Raw genomic sequence first — 22,377 nt, 5'->3', positions numbered from 1 at the left:
AAAGATGAGGAGATTGTTACATCTCAATCGACTGAAAATCTCTCACATACTGATGATACTCCACAGAATAAAGAAACCAGTAATATTACCGAACTTACCAAAGATACCAGTAAAGTAGATGTACCAACACAAAACATATCTAAATCAGAGTCGGAGGCACCAATAGAACAGTCTCCTGAACAAAATCAAAAAAAAAAAAAAGAAAAAGAAAAAAGTATCCAAATCCCAGGAAACAACTCACGGTCTGCTGGACAAATATCTTGGAACAACCCCACAGCAAAAAACAGCAAAACGATCTGCAACAACACCAACCGACACTTTGCATGACCGAGATATTGGCTCAACAAAACCAAGGACATCTGAAAACTCCTAACAATTACAAATTAAAACACAACTATGAATAATTGTAAATATTGTATTATATTTTTTACTTGTTTGTCTATTTTTCTTTTTATGCAAAAAAAAAATACAAAAAAAAATAAGTCAAAGTGTGATATAATTCTAGATTATATATACCTTGAAATTAGTAATAATATAAATATTAATCATGTGAATGAAAATGTATATATATGTAATGAACTGTGTATAATATTGTTTATTATGGAAAAGAACGATTTTCAAATAACCCCATTCCTCAAACCAATGAATAAATGTTTCTGCTCTCAATATGCGATCCAACAAACAAGAGATGAGAACAAGTCAAGCTGTGATAAAACAATCACTAAAACAGCCTTCCCTGTTTATGAAAAATACATACGAAAAATTGTATCGATAATCAAATTTATTAAGACGCTAATAATACAGAATCAAAATACAATAAACATATTAAATAAATATATTTTTGAACTGTTTATAGAAAATAGAATAGCTGTCAGAAATAAAAATAAAATAGATCCAACAAATTTAAAGTTTATAAAGAAGCTATCCCTGATAGATATCATTTCATTAATCCACATATATCTGAATTCAATTTTTCTGTTTATCTCGCTAACTTTCCGCAACAACTTCTCAATGATACATCCTTGCTTTATAACAAATTATCCGTCCATTTTAATCCTTATAATAGTAGAACATATTCATAGTCCTATTTTACATCATGTAAACAACATTTGGATATCACTTGTAATCCACACATTAGAAATATTTCAAATGCCCAATTTAATCCACAATATAAAAATCTTTTGTCAATCCATCGCAAGTCAAATACATGTATCACCATCTAACATGTTCCTCTGTAAAAAAATGCAAGTACTAATTCTGTATGTTCTGCAAACAATAACTACTCCAATTGTTTCCGTAAATAATGTAAACATGGTAAACGCCTACATCATGTACATAGTCCTACAATCTCATTATACTGTTAAAATAACAAACCTACAAATAAATAACAATGAAATTATTATACATGATACAAAAAAAATATATCTGGTTTTTTTTTATTATATATTTATAGTCTCAAATTATGGCAAAAAAGCAATACTTAAATCTAATGTATGGGGACAATTAAATGAAAATATGTGTTTAAATACATGCATGAATGCTTATATATATTTGTGTTGTTATGTCTCATTTTCTTCCATGAACATTGTGAAGTATGTGCACATATTTTGTTTACCAGTACTGTATATATTTAAATCACAAATAATCATGTACATGTACCAATGTTTTTATAGTATACTGTGTAACTTTAAAACCAAACATTTAATGAAAGTACTTTGTGAATATGATGTGAAACAAATATGTCTCCTTGTAAATGTAGTTTTGATAACTACACATATAAACTCTAAATTAAACAATGGGTGAAAATCTTCATATAATATCACTAAACTGTCAAGGTTTAGGCCAAAAAAACAAAAGAGAAAGATTACAACTATGGACAAAAAATCAAAAATGTAACATTCTTTTCATTCAAGAGTCACATTTTATAGAAAATATTGAACAAACAATAAATAAAAAGTTTGATGGCAAAATGTTTCATAGTTATGGTAACACACAATCAAGAGGTGTTTCAATCTTTGTCAAAAACAATTTAAAACGTAAAACAATAAACGAAATAAAAGATAATGAAGGTAGAATAATTTTGATAAACATAGAAATAAATGACAATATTTTTACTCTAATAAATGTTTATGCTCCAAATCTACACAAAAATAGAAACAAATTTTTCAAAAAGGTTCAAAATATAATTGAAAACAATCGTTTGGGTATCCTTATATTAGGTGATATGAACGAAACTCTCTCAATTAATGATAGAAAAACTAATATCATCCCAAGAAACTACAAACCAGTAAATAGCTTAAAAAAACTAATAAAGAAAAATAATTTAACAGATATATGGAGAGAACTTAATCCAAATACTAGTCAATTCACATGGAGAAGGAAAAATGAAACAAACATAGCGAGCAGAATTGACTTTTTCTTGATTAGTCCTGATATAAGACCGCATGTTATAAAAGCAGATATTAGACCTGCAATGATCTCATACACTGATCACCAAGCCATTTCTTTACAAGTTAGACAAAATTCAGAAGAAAGAGGCAGGGGTTTCTTTAAAATTAACAATAGTATACTTAAAGAGCAAAAATATATTGACCTCATAAATGATTTAATCAAAAATTATAAAGTACAAATACTCACCAAAAATTTAAAAACACTCTGGGATATGTTTAAATCAGAGGTAAGAACCGCAACTCTTACTTACTGCAAACAAACATCATCTGAAAATAAAAATGATATAAAAAATTTAGAAATAAAATTAAGAAAACTAAATGAGAAAACAAATGCAAGCCAAATTATAAAAAAAGAAATTAAAAACATTGAAAATGAACTTGAACACCTCTATTTAAATAAAGTTAAAGGTGCACAAATAAGATCTAGAGTACAATGGCTAGAAGAAGGAGAGAAAAATACTAAATATTTCCTTGGCCTTGAAAAATCAAGACAAACAAAAAAGAGCATTACAGCGCTAAAAAATAATCAAGGGAAAATAGTAACAGATTCTGCAGAAATCCTAAATATAGAAAGATCATACTATGAAAACTTATATAAAAGCACTTCTCCAAACTTAAATGATATAAAAAAATTATATAAATGAAACCAACATTGATCACAAACTATCAGAAAAAGAAAGTGATTCCTTGGGGGGGGGGGGCCCTTAACTATAGAAGAATGCACTAAAGCAATATTCAACATGAAATTAAATAAATCTCCAGGAATAGATGGGTTAAGCGTAGAATTTTATCGCACTTTTTGGAGTAATTTAAAAGAATTTACAGTTGAAGTTTTTAATAAATGCTATGATGACGGAGAACTAACAACTATACAAAAGATAGGTATCATCTCTTTAATTTACAAAAAAAAAAGACCCTTTGTCACTGGATAATTATAGACCAATTACGCTATTAAATGTAGACACTAAACTCATTGCATATACAAAAGCCCAGCGCTTAAAACCAATACTGCTAAAAATAATTCATGGAGATCAAAATGGGTATATCAAAAATATATATATTGGTTTTAATATACGCCAAATCCAAGACATTATAGACTATGCTGAAACTTTTAACATAGATGGTGCATTACTCTTTATTGATTTTTCAAAAGCTTTTGATTCGCTAGAATGGGACTTTATGTATGAAGCCCTTATAAAATTTGGTCTACCAAACTCTTTTATTAAATGGGTTAAAACATTATATAAGAATATTAAAGGCTGCATGCTAAATAATGGGTGGATTTCAGAAACTTACAATGTATCTCGCGGGATACGTCAAGGCTGTCCGTGCAGCTCTCTAATTTTCACAATAGCAGTAGAAATTCTTGCATGCAAAATAAGACAAGATACTGGTATTAAGGGATTTCAAATAAAATTAGATTCCAAAACACATAGTCTGAAAATCTCACAATTAGCCGATGACACAACTCTTTTTTTAAAATGCAAGCAAGAAATTAGCTATGCTCTGAATATTATTGAAATATTTGGAACGCTCTCAGGTCTTAAACTCAACCAATCAAAAACAGAAGGAATATGGCTAGGCAGACTTAAAAGCTGTAAAGATAAATATGAAAACATTAACTGGAATAAAGAACCTATTAAAAGCCTAGGTGTATACTTTGGACTTAATAAAAATGAATGTGACAAATTAAATACTGAAAAAATTCTAAGAAAGTCTCAAGATACAATCAATAGCTGGAACAGAAGAAATCTCACAATGATAGGTAGAATAACAGTAATTAAATCTCTCATCTTACCAAATTTAACTTTCTTGGCATCAGTAACAACCTTTTCCAAAGAATTTTTAAATGAATTATAAACCAGGTGCTCCGCAGGGCGCAGCTTTATACGACCGCAGAGGTCGAACCCTGAACAGTTGGGGCAAGTATGGACAAAACATTCAAGCGTGATACAGCTCTGAATTTGGATTGTGATCAAATTTTTGACATTACATGGTTTTTTTTACACAAAACAAATGTCAAGATTTTACAAATCAATTAAAGATTTCTTCTTATTTAAATCTAAAATTAAATAGTTGACACAGCATAGGTTTCTGACACAGAATGAATGTGGTCTAATGAACTTAAAAGTTTTTTTTTTGCCTTTGAGCAATTCACTATGCTGTTGAATATTAATCCTCTCAAAAAAATGTTTGAAGAAATTTTCTTTTTATTTATGAAATCTGAAATGAGAAAAATTTAATGGTAAAGATTGGTTGGTAGTAAAAGTGAATATACAGTGGAGATCAGTTCTAACCTCTCATAAATTCTGTCAGAATCTGTCAGGAGAACTGTTCTAGAACAGTATGTAGAACTGTCAGCCTGACACCTTTTAGTCAGTTCTAGGTTAGAACTGTTCTAGCTAGAACTGATTTGGTCAGTTCTACCTAGAACTGATTTGGACAGTTCTAGCTAGAACTGATCCTGACAGTTCTACCCTAGAACTGATCCTGACAGTTCTAGCTAGAACTGACCAGATATTTGGTCAGTTCTACTCTAGAACAGTTCTACGGTTAGAATTGATTTCAAATTCTACGGCTAGAATTGATTTATAAATTCTACGGCCAGAATTAATTTATAAATTCTACGGCTAAAATTGATTTATAAATTCTACGGCTAGAATTGATTTATAAGTTTTAAGGAATATTTGTCTTAATATAAAGGCTTCGGCAAAATAGCGATTAATATTATATAGAGTTTTGCTATTTTGCCGGTTTTATTTCAGATTTATAATCGGCAAGAGAACATGTTTAACCTCGCCATATTCTGCATGTATGTGCCTGTTCAAAGTCAGGAGCCTGTTGTTCAGTGATTTTCTTTTGTTGATGTGTTACATAAATTATTTGTTTTTCTTTCATTTTTGGAACATAAATTAAGCCGTTAATATTGGGGGGGGGGGGGGGGGGGCATTATTATTTCATTTATTTTACATTTGTCATTCGGGGAGTCAGGATGACTCGTTTTACATAACAAAATTATCTGACCTTAATGAAATACGTTATTCCGGCCGAAACCACCAGGGACGGATCCAGCAGTTTTAAAAAAAAGGGGGGGGGGGTCCAACTAAAATTTATTGTCCTCATTCAAATGCATTGATCTTCCATAAAAAGGGTGCTGTACAGTAATTCAGTTATAATTTTAGGTCAAGAGGGACTGTAATATATACAAGTTATAGCAATATTGGAAAACAATGAGTCGACCTCAAAATTTTGTTCGCATGAATTTATAGCGCCAGCATATCCTCTTTTTATTCAAAGTATTGAATCGTAAACAAATATCAGAAGTTTTCATACTTCAGACTGAGTTGTGTAATAAAATCTTTTGACCACATCAATCTAAACTGACCTTATTTGCTCTTTCTTTCTGCAAATCTATATAGCTGTACAGCAATTCAGTTATAATTTTAGGTCAAGAGGGACTGTAATATATACAAGTTATAGCAATATTGGAAAACAATGACCTCAAAATTTTGTACGCATGAATTTATAGTGCCAGCATGTCCTCTTTTTATTCAAAGTATTGAATCGAAAACAAATATCAGTAGTTTTCATACTTCAGACTGAGTCGTGTAATAAAATCTTTTGACCGCATCAATCTAAACTGACCTTATTTGCTCTTTCGTTCTGCAAATCTATATAGCTGTACAGTAATTCAGTTATAATTTTAGGTCAAGAGGGACTGTAATATATATAAGTTATAGCAATATGGGAAAACAATGACCTCAAAATTTTGTACGCATGAATTTATGGTGCCAGCATGTCCTCTTTTTATTCAAAGTATTGAATCGTAAACAAATATCAGTAGTTTTCATACTTCAGACTTAGTCGTGTAATAAAATCTTTTGACCGCATCAATCTAAACTGACCTTATTTGCTCTTTCTTTCTGCAAATCTATATAGCTGCACAGCAAGTCAGTTATAATTTTAGGTCAAGAGGGACTGTAATATATATAAGTTATAGCAATATGGGAAAACAATGACCTCAAAATTTTGTACGCATGAATTTATAGTGCCAGCATGTCCTCTTTTTATTCAAAGTATTGAATCGTAAACAAATATCAGTAGTTTTCATACTTCAGACTGAGTCGTGTAATAAAATCTTTTGACCGCATCAATCTTAACTGACCATATTTGCTCTTTCTTTCTGCAAATCTATATAGCTGTACAGCAAAATTTTTCAGTTATAACTTTAGGTCAAGAGGGACTGTAATATACAAGTTACAGCAATATTGGAAAACAATGACCTAAAAATTTTGTTCGCATGAATCTATAGTGCCAGCATGTCCTCTTTTTATTCAAAGTATTGAATCGTAAACAAATATCAGTAGTTTTCATACTTCAGACTGAGTCGTGTAATAAAATCTTTTGACCGCATCAATCTAAACTGACCTTATTTGCTCTTTCTTTCTGCAAATCTATATAGCTGTACAGTAATTCAGTTATAATTTTAGGTCAAGAGGGACTGTAATATATACAAGTTATAGCAATATTGGATAACAATGACCTCAAAATTTTGTTTGCATGAATTTATAGTGCCAGCATGTCCTCTTTTTATTCAAAGTATTGAATCGTAAACAAATATCAGTAGTTTTCATACTTCAGACTGAGTCGTGTAATAAAATCTTTTGACCGCATCAATCTAAACTGACCTTATTTGCACTTTCTTTCTGCAAATCTATAAAGCTGCACAGTAATTCAGTTCTAATTTTAGGTCAAGAGGGACTGTAATATACAAGTTACAGCAATATTGGAAAACAATGACCTCAAAATTTTGTTCGCATGAATTTATAGTGCCAGTATATCCTCTTTTTATTCAAAGTATTGAATCGTAAACAAATATCAGTAGTTTTCATACTTCAGACTGACTTGTATAATAAAATCTTTTGACCGCATCAACAAAAACTGACCATATTTGATTTTTTTATGTGAGTCTATATAGTTGAACAGTACTTCAGTTATATTTTTTTTACTGTAGTATATATAAATAACTGCAATATTGGAAAAAAGTCTATGTCTATGGGCGCTGATAACACAATAACGACAGAAGACCTGTTACATTGTCCATCCAAACTTAAATTATTAAATAATGAACCGTCACAAAAAGTGACTTTTTATTCAGTCAGTAGTTCATGATGGTTTTTTTTTAAACAGAACTATTTAACGGCATCATCCAACACTCATATCACTGATTCATATACTTTATTTTAAAATGAAAAGTACATGTATGTCTGATTGAGAAGTTCTCTTCTTGGAAAGGTATACTGTATACTGTTAATAGTTGATATAATTTGAAGAAGGAAAATGATTGGTTTTGTTTGTAGCCTTACGTCCAGTGTCAAATATTTCATTCATGTTCAGATCGAGTATATTTTTCTGACGTTCCAGACTCCCAGATATTATTCATTATCGTTATGGATAAGTTTGGCAACGAGATAATGCAAATCTGAGACCTCAGTGCAAATGTACATAGTTTTCTTGCGTTTAACAACACTGTGTTCATTACTATGATATCCCATAATTCATCCACTGTACAATTTTCGTTTGAGCATTTGTCGAAACAGAATCTTAAATCATGAATGTAAATCCAAAGCAAACAAGGTAAATTAAGATTAAATTAACTTGAACTAAATGCAGAGTTATTTATATATATTTACGAAGAGACTGTTAAAAACGGGGAACGAAGAAACGTAAACAATGATGTTTCATTTGCAATCTCATAAAAATATTTCTCCGATGAGTTGGATAACCTCCTATCCACTTCGATATTTGTACATGTAAATTTTGATCAGTAAAAAATATAGAAACATCTGCTATTGTATATAGTAAAGTAATTGAAACTGATTTTTTCTTCTAAATTCTAAATTTCCCTTTCTGCAGTGACGTCATTTAGAACTGTTCTACAGTCCTGACTGATTTAGTCAGTTCTGCTGACAGTTCTACGGTTAGAACTGATTTGGTCAGTTCTACCTAGAACAGTTTTAGACAGTTCTACCCTAGAACTGATCCTGACAGTTCTACCTAGAACTGATTTAGTCAGTTCTACCTAGAACTGATCCTGACAGTTCTACCTAGAACAGTTCTAGGGTAGAACTGTTCTAGCTAGAACTGTTCTAGGACAGGTTAGAACAGTTCTATGACAGAATATTCTGACAGTTCTAATGAGAGGTTAGAAGTGATCTCCACTGTACATTGTTTATTGTATAAAACAATAAAAAAAACTTCATCAGCAACATTTTATATTGGCAAATTTCCAATGAAGTTATTTACATAAAGTTATTGGCAAATAAAAATAGAAAATGACATCATAGTCATGTCTGGCAAATTTCCAACATACATTATCTAAAACATTTTAGATAAGATAAGGAAAAAAAGCTTCATCAGCAACATTTTATATTGGCAAATTTCCAATGAAGTTATTTACATAAAGTTATTGGCAAATAAAAATAGAAAATGACATCATAGTCATGTCTGGCAAATTTTCAACATATATTATCAACTACTATTCTATACAAAGAAAGATAACTCCAATTGAAAATTAATTGCTATTGCACAATATTGTGCAATTAGATATTTCTTCCTATTGTGCAATACTGTGCAATTGAAAATGTCTTGCTATTGCACAATACTTGATATGGAATCCTGATTTGGACCAACTTGAAAACTGGGCCCATAATCAAAAATCAAAGTACATATTTAGATAAAGCATATCAAATAAGCCCAAGAATTTAATTTTTGTTAAAATCAAACTTAGTTTAATTTTGGACCCTTTGGACCTTAATGTAGACCAATTTGAAAACTGGACCAAAAATTAAGAATCTACATACACAGTTAGATTTGGCATATCAAAGAACCCATTTATTCAATTTTTGAAGAAATCAAACAAAGTTTAATTTTGGACCCCCATTTGGACCAACTTGAAAACTAGGCCAATAATTAAAAATCTAAGTACATTTTTAAATTCAGCATATCAAATAACCCCAAGGATTCAATTTTTGTTAAAATCAAACTAAGTTTAATTTTGGACCCTTTGGACACCTCAATGTAGACCAATTTGAAAACGGGACCAAAAATTAAGAATCTACATACATAGTTAGATTCGGCATATCAAAGAACCCCAATTATTCAATTTTTGATGAAATCACACAAAGTTCAATTTTGGACCCTTTGGGCCCCTTATTCCTAAACTGTTAGGACCAAAACTCCCAAAATCAAACCCAACCTTCCTTTTATGGTCATAAACCTTGTGTTTAAATTTCATAGATTTCTATTTACTTATACTAAAGTTATGGTGCAAAAACCAAAAATAATGCTTAACAGGGCCCCTTTTTGGCCCCTAATTCATAAACTGTTGTGACCTCAACTCCAAAAATCAATCCCAACCTTCCTTTTGTGGTCATAAACCTTGTGCTAAAATTTCATTGATTTCTATTTACTTATACTAAAGTTATTGTGCGAAAACCAAGAATAATGCTTATTTGGGCCCTTTTTTGGCCCTTAATTCCTAAACTGTTGGAACCAAAACCCCCAAAATCAATCCCAACCTTCCTTTTGTGGTCATAAACCTTGTGTCAAAATTTCATAGATTTCTATTCACTTAAACTAAAGTTATAGTGCGAAAAGCAAGAAAATGCTTATTTGGGCCCTTTTTGGCCCCTAATTCCTAAAATGTTGGAACCAAAACTCCCAAAATCAATACCAACCTTCCTTTTGTGGTCATAAACCTTGTGTTAAAATTTCATAGATTTCCATTCACTTTTACTAAAGTAAGAGTCATGAGAGTGCGAAAACTAATATTTTCGGAAGCCGGACGACGACGACGACGACGCCGACGCCAACGTGATAGCAATATACGACGAAAAATTTTTCAAATTTTGCGGTCGTATAAAAATGATTTACAACTTCATCTGGGGTAATAAAAAAGAAAAAGTTAAAAGAATCACCCTATGTAAAGATTACTTGGAAGGAGGCCTTAAAATGATCAACATTGATGATTTTTTATCAGCTATACAATTATCCTGGGTCAAACGTTTAACATCAACACAATTTGCAAACTGGAAAGTCATCCCCCTTTTATTTTATTTAACATGAATCCAGGTAGCATAAAAGCAATCCCAAAACTCAGTAAAACAATCCCTCTTTTCTATTTAGAAATAGTCAAAAGTTGGTTTAAGATGAAAAATATCTCTGAAATAAAAACCAACAGTACAAATTTTATTAATATAAGACAACAATACATATGGGACAATAAACATATAAAATTTCAAAACAAATGTTTAATATTCTCACATTGGATAACCAATGGAATACTATTTATTATTGATATAATAGATGAAGCAGGAAATATATCACAAAAGGCAGTATTAGATAAATTGACCCTCAAATCCAACTGGATATCAGAACTATCTAGAATAAGAGCTGCAATACCAAAAAAATGGCAAATGATAATGAAATCAGATAACTCGCGCAATACTCAAGTTAAAACAGATAAAAGGCTATACTTAAAAACACAAAATAATACAAAATTGATCAGAATTGAAAACCTTCCATCAAAAGAAATTTATCAAAGTATTAGCTCATCATGCTCATGTTATATACTGGAAAAAACACCAATTGGCTTTCTAAAATGGAAAACACAATTAAAATTAGATTCATCAAGCCATTTGTACAAAATGCTGAACTTTATATTCAATAGTTTACAAGTAAACAAACTAAAAATATTCAGATGGAAGTTACTTCATTATATACTTCCTTGTAAACAACTATTGTACACCTGGCATCTGAAAAATGATGACCAGTGCCATATATTTGCAACCAAGGATTTGTATAGTAAGAAGGATTGGAATCTCGTGGGCTTTTGCATAGACTGTAGTATAATATCTTCTGCGGCGAGAGATTTTGTGAGATTAACCGTGATGCATCTGGAAAATGCTAAACAAGCTCTGATTAATGGCTGACATTTGCATCACCTAAACAAACAGACATCGATATGTAAGTATCTACAATCTATATTTATCAAATATTATGCTTGAAATAAGAAGTTTAAAATGGTTCTGGTGTTATGAATAACTTTTACGATCGCAGTAAGAATACACGGCTCCATAGAATGAATTTGCATATTGACCGAAGTGACCTCACCCTATTACGCCTATTGGGCGGTCCTAACATCATTTTCTATTTTTATACTCCTTCCTCAAAAACCGGAGATGAGTGAAAATATTTATATTTTCTGATAGATATATGATTTCTTCGTGTATTGCATAAATTTCGTAGTGATTGGTGCAGTAGTTTTCCTAATTTTCCCCTTTTTTTGAGTTGATTACAACAAAAATGGCGTTCTGGAGCAAAAATGGGGGTGGCTTCGGAAAAATGATTAAAGTTTTTCAATTGGCCTAGAGTAACGTTCAAACATGTTTACAAACGTAAAACATTGGTGATAAAATGTATTGATGAAAGCTCAAACCGCTAAATAAGGGAATTGTGATACTTTTCTGTCTTGAAAAATCAATGTGGTTCTCAGATGAATCGCAATTTTTAACAGGCCGAAATTGGGAGGGGATCCAGTTGTCATTATCATCTGTTACTTCCTTCCTGTTTCTTCCGAAATGAAACAGTTAAACCATGTGTTTTGAGGTAGTTTAACATCAATTTTAACAAGCCATGGCCATGTTCCATAGAAAACACCATAGATTTGTCTTTGTCGATGTGGAAATGGACAATGCATTGATGGTAATCTTTTCAAATGTTTAGCCAGTTCAGCCCGTATGATCAAACGTTCAGCCCAATGTCAAGTTTATTTGTGAAAGTACTCACAGGCACTTTTTTCTATCCATATGAAGGTCGACTATATCCATCTTCTACTTTATAGTCGACCTTCATAGGGATAGATACATGTAGAAAGAAGTGGCACCACCTCAACACAACTCATCACAATACATTCTCTAATGAAAGCTTGAAGGTACTTCATTATATAAAATATAAAGCATTAAATCCCGTTATGTACTCCCATCTGCATGTATATCTGACATCTGTTTAAACACATACATGTATCACATATTAAAAAAGAAGATGTGGTATGATTGCCAATGAGACAACTATCCACAAAAGACCAAAATGACACAATGCATGATATGAGCAGTTTTGATTCTTCCCTCGGCCCAACTTCTAGTCATTACATTGCCATGTTTACTTTGTATATATACATTTGTACATCTAAATAAAAAATAAGAAGATGCATAATATGAGCAGTCTTGAGACTTCTCACAACCCAACTGCTAGTAATTACATTGCCATGTTTACTATGTATATATATATATATATATATATATATATATATATATATATTCATCTCATAAATAAAAAAAAACAAGATGCGGTATGATTTCAATTGAGACTTTTATTTCCCCAAAAAGAGACTAAATAACATCCAAGTTAACAATGTACAGAAGGAGATGATTGTTCAATTAGGACGTCATTTACAACAGCTTAATAACCCACATTTGTAGGGTCAACAGACGTAACTAATTCATAGATAAGAAATTTAGATTGGTCTATATATATATATATATATGTATATATGCTTTGGTAGATTGTTATTAGGTTGTTTAGGTAAGCTTCTTCATTTAAATTTACATATATAAGAAAGAAGATGTGGTATATATGATTGCCAACGAGAGTTTACATGTTATGGAAATGAACAAAGTACATGTACATGTGAACAGACAGACAAGCATTGTTCGAAGATACACATGTGACATAATAACCAATTAATCTTTCTTAGTGCTATTCAAAAGCAAAATATATCTGATGTTCAAATGTGAATTAAAAAGAAAAATCTTACCATTGCACACTGATTATAATTTGGCAGAATTGAAAGTGCCCCTTTTTTAAGTCTAGATAAAACACTATAGATGTATAAGAAAAGGAAGATGTGGTATGATTGCCAATGAGACAACTCTCCACAAGAGACCAAAATGACAACTATATGTCACTGTACGCCCTTTAACAATGAGCAAAGCTCATACCGCATAATCAGCTATAAAAGGCCCTAAAATGACCATGTAAAACAATTTACACTGGAAAACTAACAGCCTTATTTATATACAAAAAATGAATGAATGAATAACAAATATATATGTAACACATGCATAAACACACGACAACCACTGAATTACAGGCTCCTGACTTGGGACAGGCATATACACACATAATATATCAATGTTATTACATTTAGGTTCTGGATTACCTTTTTTTATATGTACATATATATGTACACAGTTTACACAGTTAAGAGTAGTCCCACGATAACATGTTTAACCCTGTCACATTCTGTATGTATGTGCTTGCCCCAAGTCTGGAGAATGTTATTCAGTGGTTGCAGTCGTTTGTTGATGTGTTACTTATTTGTTTGTTCATACTTTGTACATAAATTAGGCCGTTAGTTTTCTCATATGAATTATTTTTGAATTTCATACCACATCTTTTTTTATATTGACTATGTAACATCCAGCAGGAAATTTATTTGCATATTTAGGATGAGAACATGTATATTAACCATGCATTGCACTAATCTTACACTCTGAGCTGGACTTTTAAAGTGCTAAATGAAACATAAATTGACAACTACATGTATATGTCCCTGTATAGCTTTCAACAATGATCAAACCTCATACCACATGGTCAGCTATAAAAGACCCTGAAATGACAAATGTTAAACAATTTAAACAAGAAAACTAACAGCATAATTTATGTCGTCTATTCACAAAAAATAAACGAATAACTAATTTATATGTGACACATCAACAAACGACAACTACTGAATTACAGCAGTTTCAATCTTGACCATTCATACACCAGTCATGATCATGTAGACTTAACGACAGCATGCCTTGAAGAAGAAATGGAAATAGGATTGGTAAATCCTGCAGAAATTGAAGACATTGAACCTATACAGACACAGCTAGATCATGTAGATGTTGAAGATATACAACTAGAAGAGAGCCTTTATTCTGACCCTGTTAGTTCAACAATGCCTTATGAAGATTTGAAAAGTAATCTACAGAAATACCTAAGTACTTCATATACACTTGATCAAAACAGTGACTACATTCAAATTATGCAGTTGTACCCATCTACAGGCACTGCATCAGTAAAACTAAATGTTACCATTGACCAGAAGTTTGCAGCCAAAGTATTTGTTCACCGGATAGAACTTTGCTCTGATCACCAATTATGGAAAGATTTGCCAACAACATTTGATTCAATTATTAACATTCAGTCTTTACTATCTAAACTTGAGAGCTTCTCTGTGTGTGTTGGGAACTATGAAAATGACCTTATCGATGTAATACCAATTGGCAGCGCAGTGCAACATGCTAAACCTGCTTCAACAAACTGTCATGGTTATAGAGAGGGTGATTTCGGTGCAGTCAAGGGAACTATATCATATTCATCAACAGTCCGCAATGTTCAATGTGCACTCCTTGTGCAAGGTCACAGATGTTACCAGTGCAGTCAACTGAGACGTATTTTAGTAGGCAGGAAGTACAGACAAGAAGAAAAGCAACGCAAAACTCAGGAAACCTCAGGCCCAACTGACTATCTTCACAGTAAGATGCAGCACAGCAATATGTCAAAGCTACAGCTGATAGAAAAAATTCACCAACAGAAAGACAAAATTACAGATCTGCAGAATGAGATTCTACGCACTAAAAACCAGTTTCAACGAGAGATGGCAAGCAAAGGAGTTACACTAGACTTTAGCCAATCACTTGAAATAAAAGATACCATGGCAACATGCAATGCTGAGATGGAAAAAGCATGTCCTGATGAAAATTCATATCAAAGGTTGTTCTGGACTGAACAAATGAAGTGTATGAATCTACAGTCAACAAAGGGTATGCGATGGCATCCTATGATTTTGAGATGGTGTCTCTATCTCCGTCAAAAGTCGTCGTCAGCATATGATGCCCTGAGAGATTCCGGATTCATCACACTACCAAGTTCCAGAACCCTGTTTGATTACTCTCATTATACCCGGAGTGACAACGGATTTTTACCTGATGTCATTAAAGTCCTGAAGGAAGAAGCTACCAAAAGAGATATGTATAGCACAGAGGATGTTTGGAAAAATTATGTAGGAATTCTCTTTGATGAGATAAAAATCAAGTCTGACCTAGTTTATGACAAGCATACAGGGGAACTAATCGGTTATTGCAATCTCGACAAAGTTGGCAACCAAATTATGGACATGGAAAGGAGTTTTAAAGACAGTCCATCTAATGACATTGCAAAATACATGCTGGTCTTAATGGTAAGAGGTGTGGCTACAGATCTGAAGTTTCCTTTGGCTGGGTTTGCAACACTAAGCATTACAGCAGACTTTCTGTATCCCATAATCTGGAAAGCGATACGCATATTAGAGACAAGTGCTGCTCAACTTAAAGTTTTATTCCTAACCTGTGATGGTGCATCAGCAAACCGTAAATTTTTCAATCTTCACGGACAAGTTAATGACTTTGTTCCCCATTTAATTAAGACTACACGTAACTGCTACAGCAATTCATTTTCACACCTGAACACTCACAAATTGTGGAATAATGGAAAAGACATATCCTGGATTCATTTGTTGACCATGTTTGAGCAACATTGTGAGATGTCACTTTACACTCCATGTCCAAAACTGACAAGAAGCCACCTTGACCTAACACCATTTGGACGCATGAAAGTGAATTTAGCTGCACAGGTAAGAATTATAATCATGTATGGATTAAGTTTACAAATTTATACATGTATATGAGCCTTAGTTTATATGGTACGAAATCAAAATAATTTAGTCTTTCTGATTTTATAATGCATTTTGAATATTGATATTTTAGCCCAACATTAATCATGTAAATGTGTGTTACATGCATATACATTTGTACACAAATATTTGTTTCTAAAATAGCAGGGGTCATATATCATATTGTACGATCCTTTCATTCAGATATACACATTATAAACAAGGCTCATACATTGTATGTTAGACACTTAACCAGCCATCTTTTGTTGGTGGGTCCCACTGCAGGCTTTAAAAACAATTTCTGGGGATTTCAAAATCAATCTCCCACATGATGACTGGTTTGTGTCTTGCGATTTTCATCTGATATGTTCATAAAAAAAGACTATTGGGCAGCAAAAACATCATATACATGTATCTCAAACTTTGATAGCATATTATATACTGTCGTACAGCATGTACAGAGTAAATTATTATTTGCACTATTGACATCTTGTTTCATTGTTGCAAAATAAATGTACAGTATAACTTGTACAATGTATAATAAATGAACATGTACCATATATATGCATTTGTACATGCTTGTATTAACTATACATGTAAATTCACAAATAGTACTTTTTGAAGAAGGAACAGGAATGTCCGTTTGATAATCATGAAAATTGCTACTTTAGGGAAACCGTCTTATATCATAAATCATAACTGCATAATAATGCGAGTTCTGGTTATTGTTATTCAATAGGAGTCCAATTAAAAAAACTTGCATTAATCATGTTAATTTCTGAATTTACAGTTATTTATCATCATTATCATGTATATGTATGATTTGTTACAATTCTTTTAAAATGGATAATCAATTTCAGGTGCTGAGTTCTACTGTGGCAAATGCTTTGGAGATGATGTACGGTGATAATGTTAGTGAAACAGTTAATTTTCTCCGGATAATTGACAAATTTTTTGACTGTCTAAATGTCAGAAACCTCTATGAGGGACGAAATAAGCGGAATCCGAATTTGAATCCATACACCAATATAAATGACGAAAGGCTTCAGTGGCTTACTGGTGACTTTTTAAGTTATTTTGATTTGTGGGAGCAATCTGTTATGCAGAGACCAGGTGAATTTACAAACAAGCAGAGGAAAGGTATGCTTTTAAGTAGACAAACATTAACTGGTTTGAAGATAAGTGTGCTTTCCATTGTGGCATGTGTCAAATTTCTTCTTGAGATTGGAGCTAAGTTTGTTTTAACCCACAACTTCAACCAAGACCCACTCGAACAACATTTTGGGCATTATAGACATAGAGCTGGTGACAACTCAAATCCAACTGTGTATGATGTACGACACATGATGACGACAATGCGAGCCGTAGGAGCCCAGGCCTTGGCACCACGACACTCTAACATTAACAACAAGGAAAACAGAAATATGGTCATTGACAACAGCAAGTTACCAAAACGTGGAAATTACTTTTGATTAAATGTATAAATGTATGTTATATTTCTGTTCTTTTCCCTAACCATGCATTGCATTTGTGTATACATGTATGGTGTGTGATTAACATGTACAATCAACAATGATGTTAAGATAAATGTATTAAAAAAGCAGATATACAAAAAAGGTATGCAGTATCTTAATTTAAATGTATCGCAAATTTTTTGGTTCAATGAATTATATTACAGTTATATTTCTTCATGCAAAATAACTCCAGCTGTACTCGTTTTAGTTTATATGAATCTTCCACTTTAAGAATTGTCCCTTCGTCCTGAAATATCTGCCACTGGACATAAAACAAACTTTGTTAATGTGTAGGGGATCTTGCTTGTATTAATGATGTTTTCTGTCACATGGTTATTGTGATGTCAAATAGATTAAATTGTCTTTCTGGTCCTGAAATAGTTGCCACTGGACATAAAACAAACTTTCTGTTAATAATTTGTAAATAATTAGGTACTAGTAATTAGTAGTTTTGTTTGTTAATTTGTTGTGTACAATGTATTATATAATTAATTTAACATTTTGTAATATAAAATATATTTGTGTTATTTAAGGATGTACTTAGGTGAGGTTTTGGAATTTGTGTCAACTGTTGGGACTCCTTGGTGTTTTTCCATACAATACAATGTAAAATATTATGCCCCATAACACTCATGTATTTTTTCATATCAGACTTAATAGCTCATGAAAGGTCATTTACCAAAATTTTAGAAGATTCTTGATTTTCTTTCTTATGTTTTGAGACCCAAATAATACCCATGCAAATTAGATATAAGGTAAAAGTATGCCATATTTTAAATCTCAATTATCTGGAAAGAGAGGTCCATGACCTATCAATATTTTAGCTAATCTTTACTCTTAATTATATATATTAATGCTCTATAAGCTTATAATATCAATTTTAATTTCTTAATTTTTACCTATCCTCACCAAATTACATCCTTAACATAATCCGTTAAATGTCAGTTGTTGATGATTTTTTTTTTAACATTGTTTCACTTGTTTGAACATGTATATATATCTGACCCTAATTTATTTGTTAAATTGGATGTCTTTATTTTGATGTAAAAATAAATTATTGAACATCATCTATCAATTTCCTTTACATGCCAGATTTTTTATGTAAATATGTACGAGTAATGTCTTTGAGTAGTGAAATAAGGAGATGTGGTATAAGGTCGCCAATGAGACAACTATCCACCCAATAACAAATGAACATCTTATTAGTAACTGTATGTATGTTTCTTTACAGCCTTCATCAATGAGCAAACCTATCCGACATGTACAGAGATCAATTATAAAGACAAACTCAAAATAAAATATTTGTATTTCATACATTTTTTTGCACATCACAAAAGTCATTATGCTTTACAAGTACATATACATATGCTATAAAGTCAATACAAGCAAAGAATATTTAATGTGTACTATTTCTAGACTTTTCGACAGTAAACATATACTGGTAATGGTTATTCTCGCTCATTATTGTTCCTTACATCTACATTAAGCATTATGAAAGTTACAACACACAGAAAAGTCAGATTAATTAGAAACTATTTCCTTTAATGCTTTGCGTAAACCAGATGAAGCTTTGCTGCTGTTACTTATCTTATTTCTTTCAATACGGGTGAAAGCATACCCACGGACAGTCAGAAAGAGATGAATAATGTCTTCTGTCATGGATGACATGGTATCACAAGTCTCACCTTTGAACATAATGTCTGTATAGTACTTTACCATGAAGGATTCCATAAATGATTCTTTGAGGGGTTGTAATGACAGAGAGCTTGCACTATAAGGTGGACTTATAGATTTACGAACAATCGTTTCAAGTTCTCTTACTAGAAAGAAAAATGTATCACATGGTTTCTGAAGACCACCTCTGTCCTGTTTGGTAAACCACTTCCTATATGTAGTAACAAATGTAGTGTTATTAGTACTGTTCAACAATTTGCTTACTATGGACGATTTATTAGTGGAAACACAAGAGTAGCGTTTCTTCAATGCCTTTATGATGAAACCGGCTATATAATATAGGATAGACTGGTCATTTGTACTAAGATTGGACTGTTGTGTGTCGGATGCTTGCTTGACGACCTTAATTTGCTGCACAAAAAGCTCACCAATAATGTCCTCAATAAATAGTTGGATAAACAAATTCACAACAGTTGGGGTGATTGTTAGACACAATTCAGTTAGCTCTTCTTGAAGTGTGTGGTCACTTCTCAAACAATGTAACTGCCTAAACAGTTGCTCACGATCACTACATGTGGTCAGATTAGTAGAACTTGTTACAAATATGGTTTTAAATCTATTTCCCAATATTGAACGAATAGTTTCAGAAGAAGAAGCAAATTTGCACATAACACTAATGTCATCATTCAGAAGAAACGGATCATTTTCTATGTTGCTTAGGGTTGAAGAAAAGGCTGTTGGAAAGATTGTGTCAAAATCATTTCCACTAAACTGAAGATGTTTCTTCTCACTCTTAGGGTCAGATGTTTTAAATGTTTTGTTCTCACTAGCTTTAGCATCAATGTTGTGTTGTTTTTTTACATGGCCACGAAATCCGGCAATAGTTTTTAATTGTTTTTTACACTCAGGACATGTGTAATAAGTCTGGTCACCTGGACCTGAAGATGTCTTTGGTTTTTTAGGCTTAGAGCAGGTGTCATCACCACTTCCATCGCTGTTACTATTGTCGGTGTCATACTCTGTGTATTCACCTAATAAAAAATCAAGATCAATATCGTGATCCCAGGATCAAAAATCTGACATTTTCGATTAACTGATTCATTAATAATAATTATTGTAAGGATGTGTTAACTATTTATCATAAATCATTTTACTCAAAATAAGGACTAGCTTTCGAATTGATCTTTGATCTTGATTAAAAATAGATTTTTATGTAAACAAGTATTATCTTTTATTATTGACTAATTTGTTTATTTAGTTAATCGGGACAATTGATTGAAATGAAACTTAACAGAACAAAGCTTGTAAAAACACTGCCTCTTACACATTTCAATAATTAGTTAAACACTTTAATTACGCTTGTCAACAAAAGAAAGTGGGAATAAAAAAGAATTAATTATTAACGTTTGATTTAAAAACTGAACAATTTATTTCATTTGAAACAAAAGAAAAATATCCTTACCACCGCAACACTGTTTAGAAGGAGCAAAAACATGAAAACAATTGAATACGTTTTCACAAAATTTACCGGAAAAAAATTGTTCCGATATCGTAAGTGACGAGTAGTAGTAGTGGGCTAGTGGCGAGTAGCGAAGTCTCGCCGAAGTATCGCCGCGGAAGAGATTACGATAAACCGCGAGATTCCAATCCTTCTTACTATACAAATCCTTGTTGCAACCAATTAGAAAACTATGAACATTTTTTCATTTCATGCAAATACTTTAAAAACTTTTGGAAAAAGGTCAAAATACTCCTTGATAAAATAAAAATGGGAACACACATAATCACCTTCAAAAATCTAATACTAGGCTACAAAATATATGATAAAAATTATTATGACATTAATCTATTTCTCACTGTAATATTATTCTCTATTCATAAATCTACATATGCATCAGAGTATAAACAAAACAATGTTGATGTCTATAGAATATTTAAAACAGAATTTAAACAACATTATGAAAATATGAAACTTCTTGATAAAACAACAAGTAGATTTTTGAATGATGTTTATAAAAAAATATAATAACCATAATGTATTATTGCGCATGATCATTCTTCTGTATTACTATATATATTATGTAGAAAAACTCAAATGTAAACAAATGTATTATTTGAAGATGTTTAAATGTGACGCATGGTCAATGTTTACCTGTAGGACATGATTTTTGACCCCGTACTGTCTACTGTCTAATTACTGGAAAATATCTAATATTTTAGGAAAAAAAAAAATCCTTCTTGATCAATTTATCATAAGTCAATGGGAATATAACAAAACTCACCTTTAGAAATACTCAATTTAGATCCTTTGTTCATGAAATCATTCCACGTGTTATCCTTCAATCATCTCAATTTTCACGAGATTATGCCGATCAAGGTTAAGGGTCAATGATTAAATTATAACCAACATCGGATAATGAATAGTACAACTTCCGTATTTACGTTACATTATGATGACCTCCACATAACTAAGAACTTAGACAAATTGTTAAAATCAATGTATTGTATTTATGATAACTAATCATAATAAATATATATATATATATATACATATAAATATAAATTTACTGTATAATCTCCCTGGTTAAACAGTAACTAATTCACAGGGATACCCGGCTGAATGCTGTGAGTCGAGTAATTTGTTAAACAGCAAAGAAATGTGCAATAAAAGATTTATCGTTTAAAAAAAAAAAAAAAAAAAAAAAAAAACAAGCATCTAAGACTAAATTATCTAGTACACATCCAACATCCAATAGATTAAGGGTTGGGACGTCATAAACAAGATACAGAAATTGACAGACCCATGAAAGTGTGCATACTATATATACGAATAATATTTACTTTGCTTTTGAATTTACTGATACCAACATCAATATAAATACCATTAAATATAGTTTCCAAAGAATGGTGTTGAATTGGT

General features: G+C 31.7%; 3 protein-coding genes and 1 long non-coding RNA gene across 4 annotated transcripts in view; 2 read left to right on the top strand and 2 right to left on the bottom strand.

Annotated features, from left to right (window-relative positions):
* Window positions 1-22,377, top strand: part of LOC139527795 (lachesin-like) — a 119,130-nt gene that overhangs the window by 71,672 nt on the left and 25,081 nt on the right. The gene's annotated exons all lie outside the window — the stretch shown is intronic.
* LOC139527800 (uncharacterized) lies at window positions 764-21,927 on the bottom strand. The gene is made up of 3 exons (XR_011665445.1): window positions 21,740-21,927; window positions 2,638-2,717; window positions 764-1,374 (listed from the first exon to the last, which is right to left on the bottom strand). It is a non-coding gene; the product is annotated as an uncharacterized lncRNA (long non-coding RNA).
* Window positions 14,315-18,850, top strand: LOC139527789 (uncharacterized). The gene is made up of 2 exons (XM_071323467.1): window positions 14,315-16,230; window positions 17,130-18,850. The coding sequence occupies exons 1-2, from the start codon at window positions 14,386-14,388 to the stop codon at window positions 17,739-17,741; spliced, it is 2,457 nt and encodes an 818-aa protein (XP_071179568.1). The 5' UTR covers window positions 14,315-14,385; the 3' UTR covers window positions 17,742-18,850.
* Window positions 19,072-21,122, bottom strand: LOC139527798 (uncharacterized). Its single transcript, XM_071323484.1, has 2 exons — window positions 20,920-21,122; window positions 19,072-20,488 (listed from the first exon to the last, which is right to left on the bottom strand). Exon 2 carries the CDS (start codon window positions 20,124-20,126, stop codon window positions 19,305-19,307), a length of 822 nt encoding a protein of 273 aa, XP_071179585.1. The 5' UTR covers window positions 20,127-20,488; window positions 20,920-21,122; the 3' UTR covers window positions 19,072-19,304.

The sequence above is a fragment of the Mytilus edulis genome, chromosome 6 (genome assembly GCF_963676685.1).
Source record: "Mytilus edulis chromosome 6, xbMytEdul2.2, whole genome shotgun sequence".
Classification (NCBI taxonomy): Eukaryota; Metazoa; Mollusca; class Bivalvia; order Mytilida; family Mytilidae; genus Mytilus; species Mytilus edulis.
The sequence above is the reverse complement of the archived record's forward strand: the minus strand, read 5'-3'. Positions and strand labels throughout refer to the sequence as shown.

Coding starts and splice junctions, on each gene's coding strand:
- LOC139527798 (XM_071323484.1), bottom strand. CDS start 20,126: ATGTGCAAATTTGCTTCTTCTTCTGAAACTATTCGTTCAATATTGGGA.
- LOC139527789 (XM_071323467.1), top strand. CDS start 14,386: ATGGAAATAGGATTGGTAAATCCTGCAGAAATTGAAGACATTGAACCT. Junction 16,231..17,129: donor AAGTGAATTTAGCTGCACAG/GTAAGAATTATA, acceptor AATCAATTTCAG/GTGCTGAGTTCTACTGTGGC.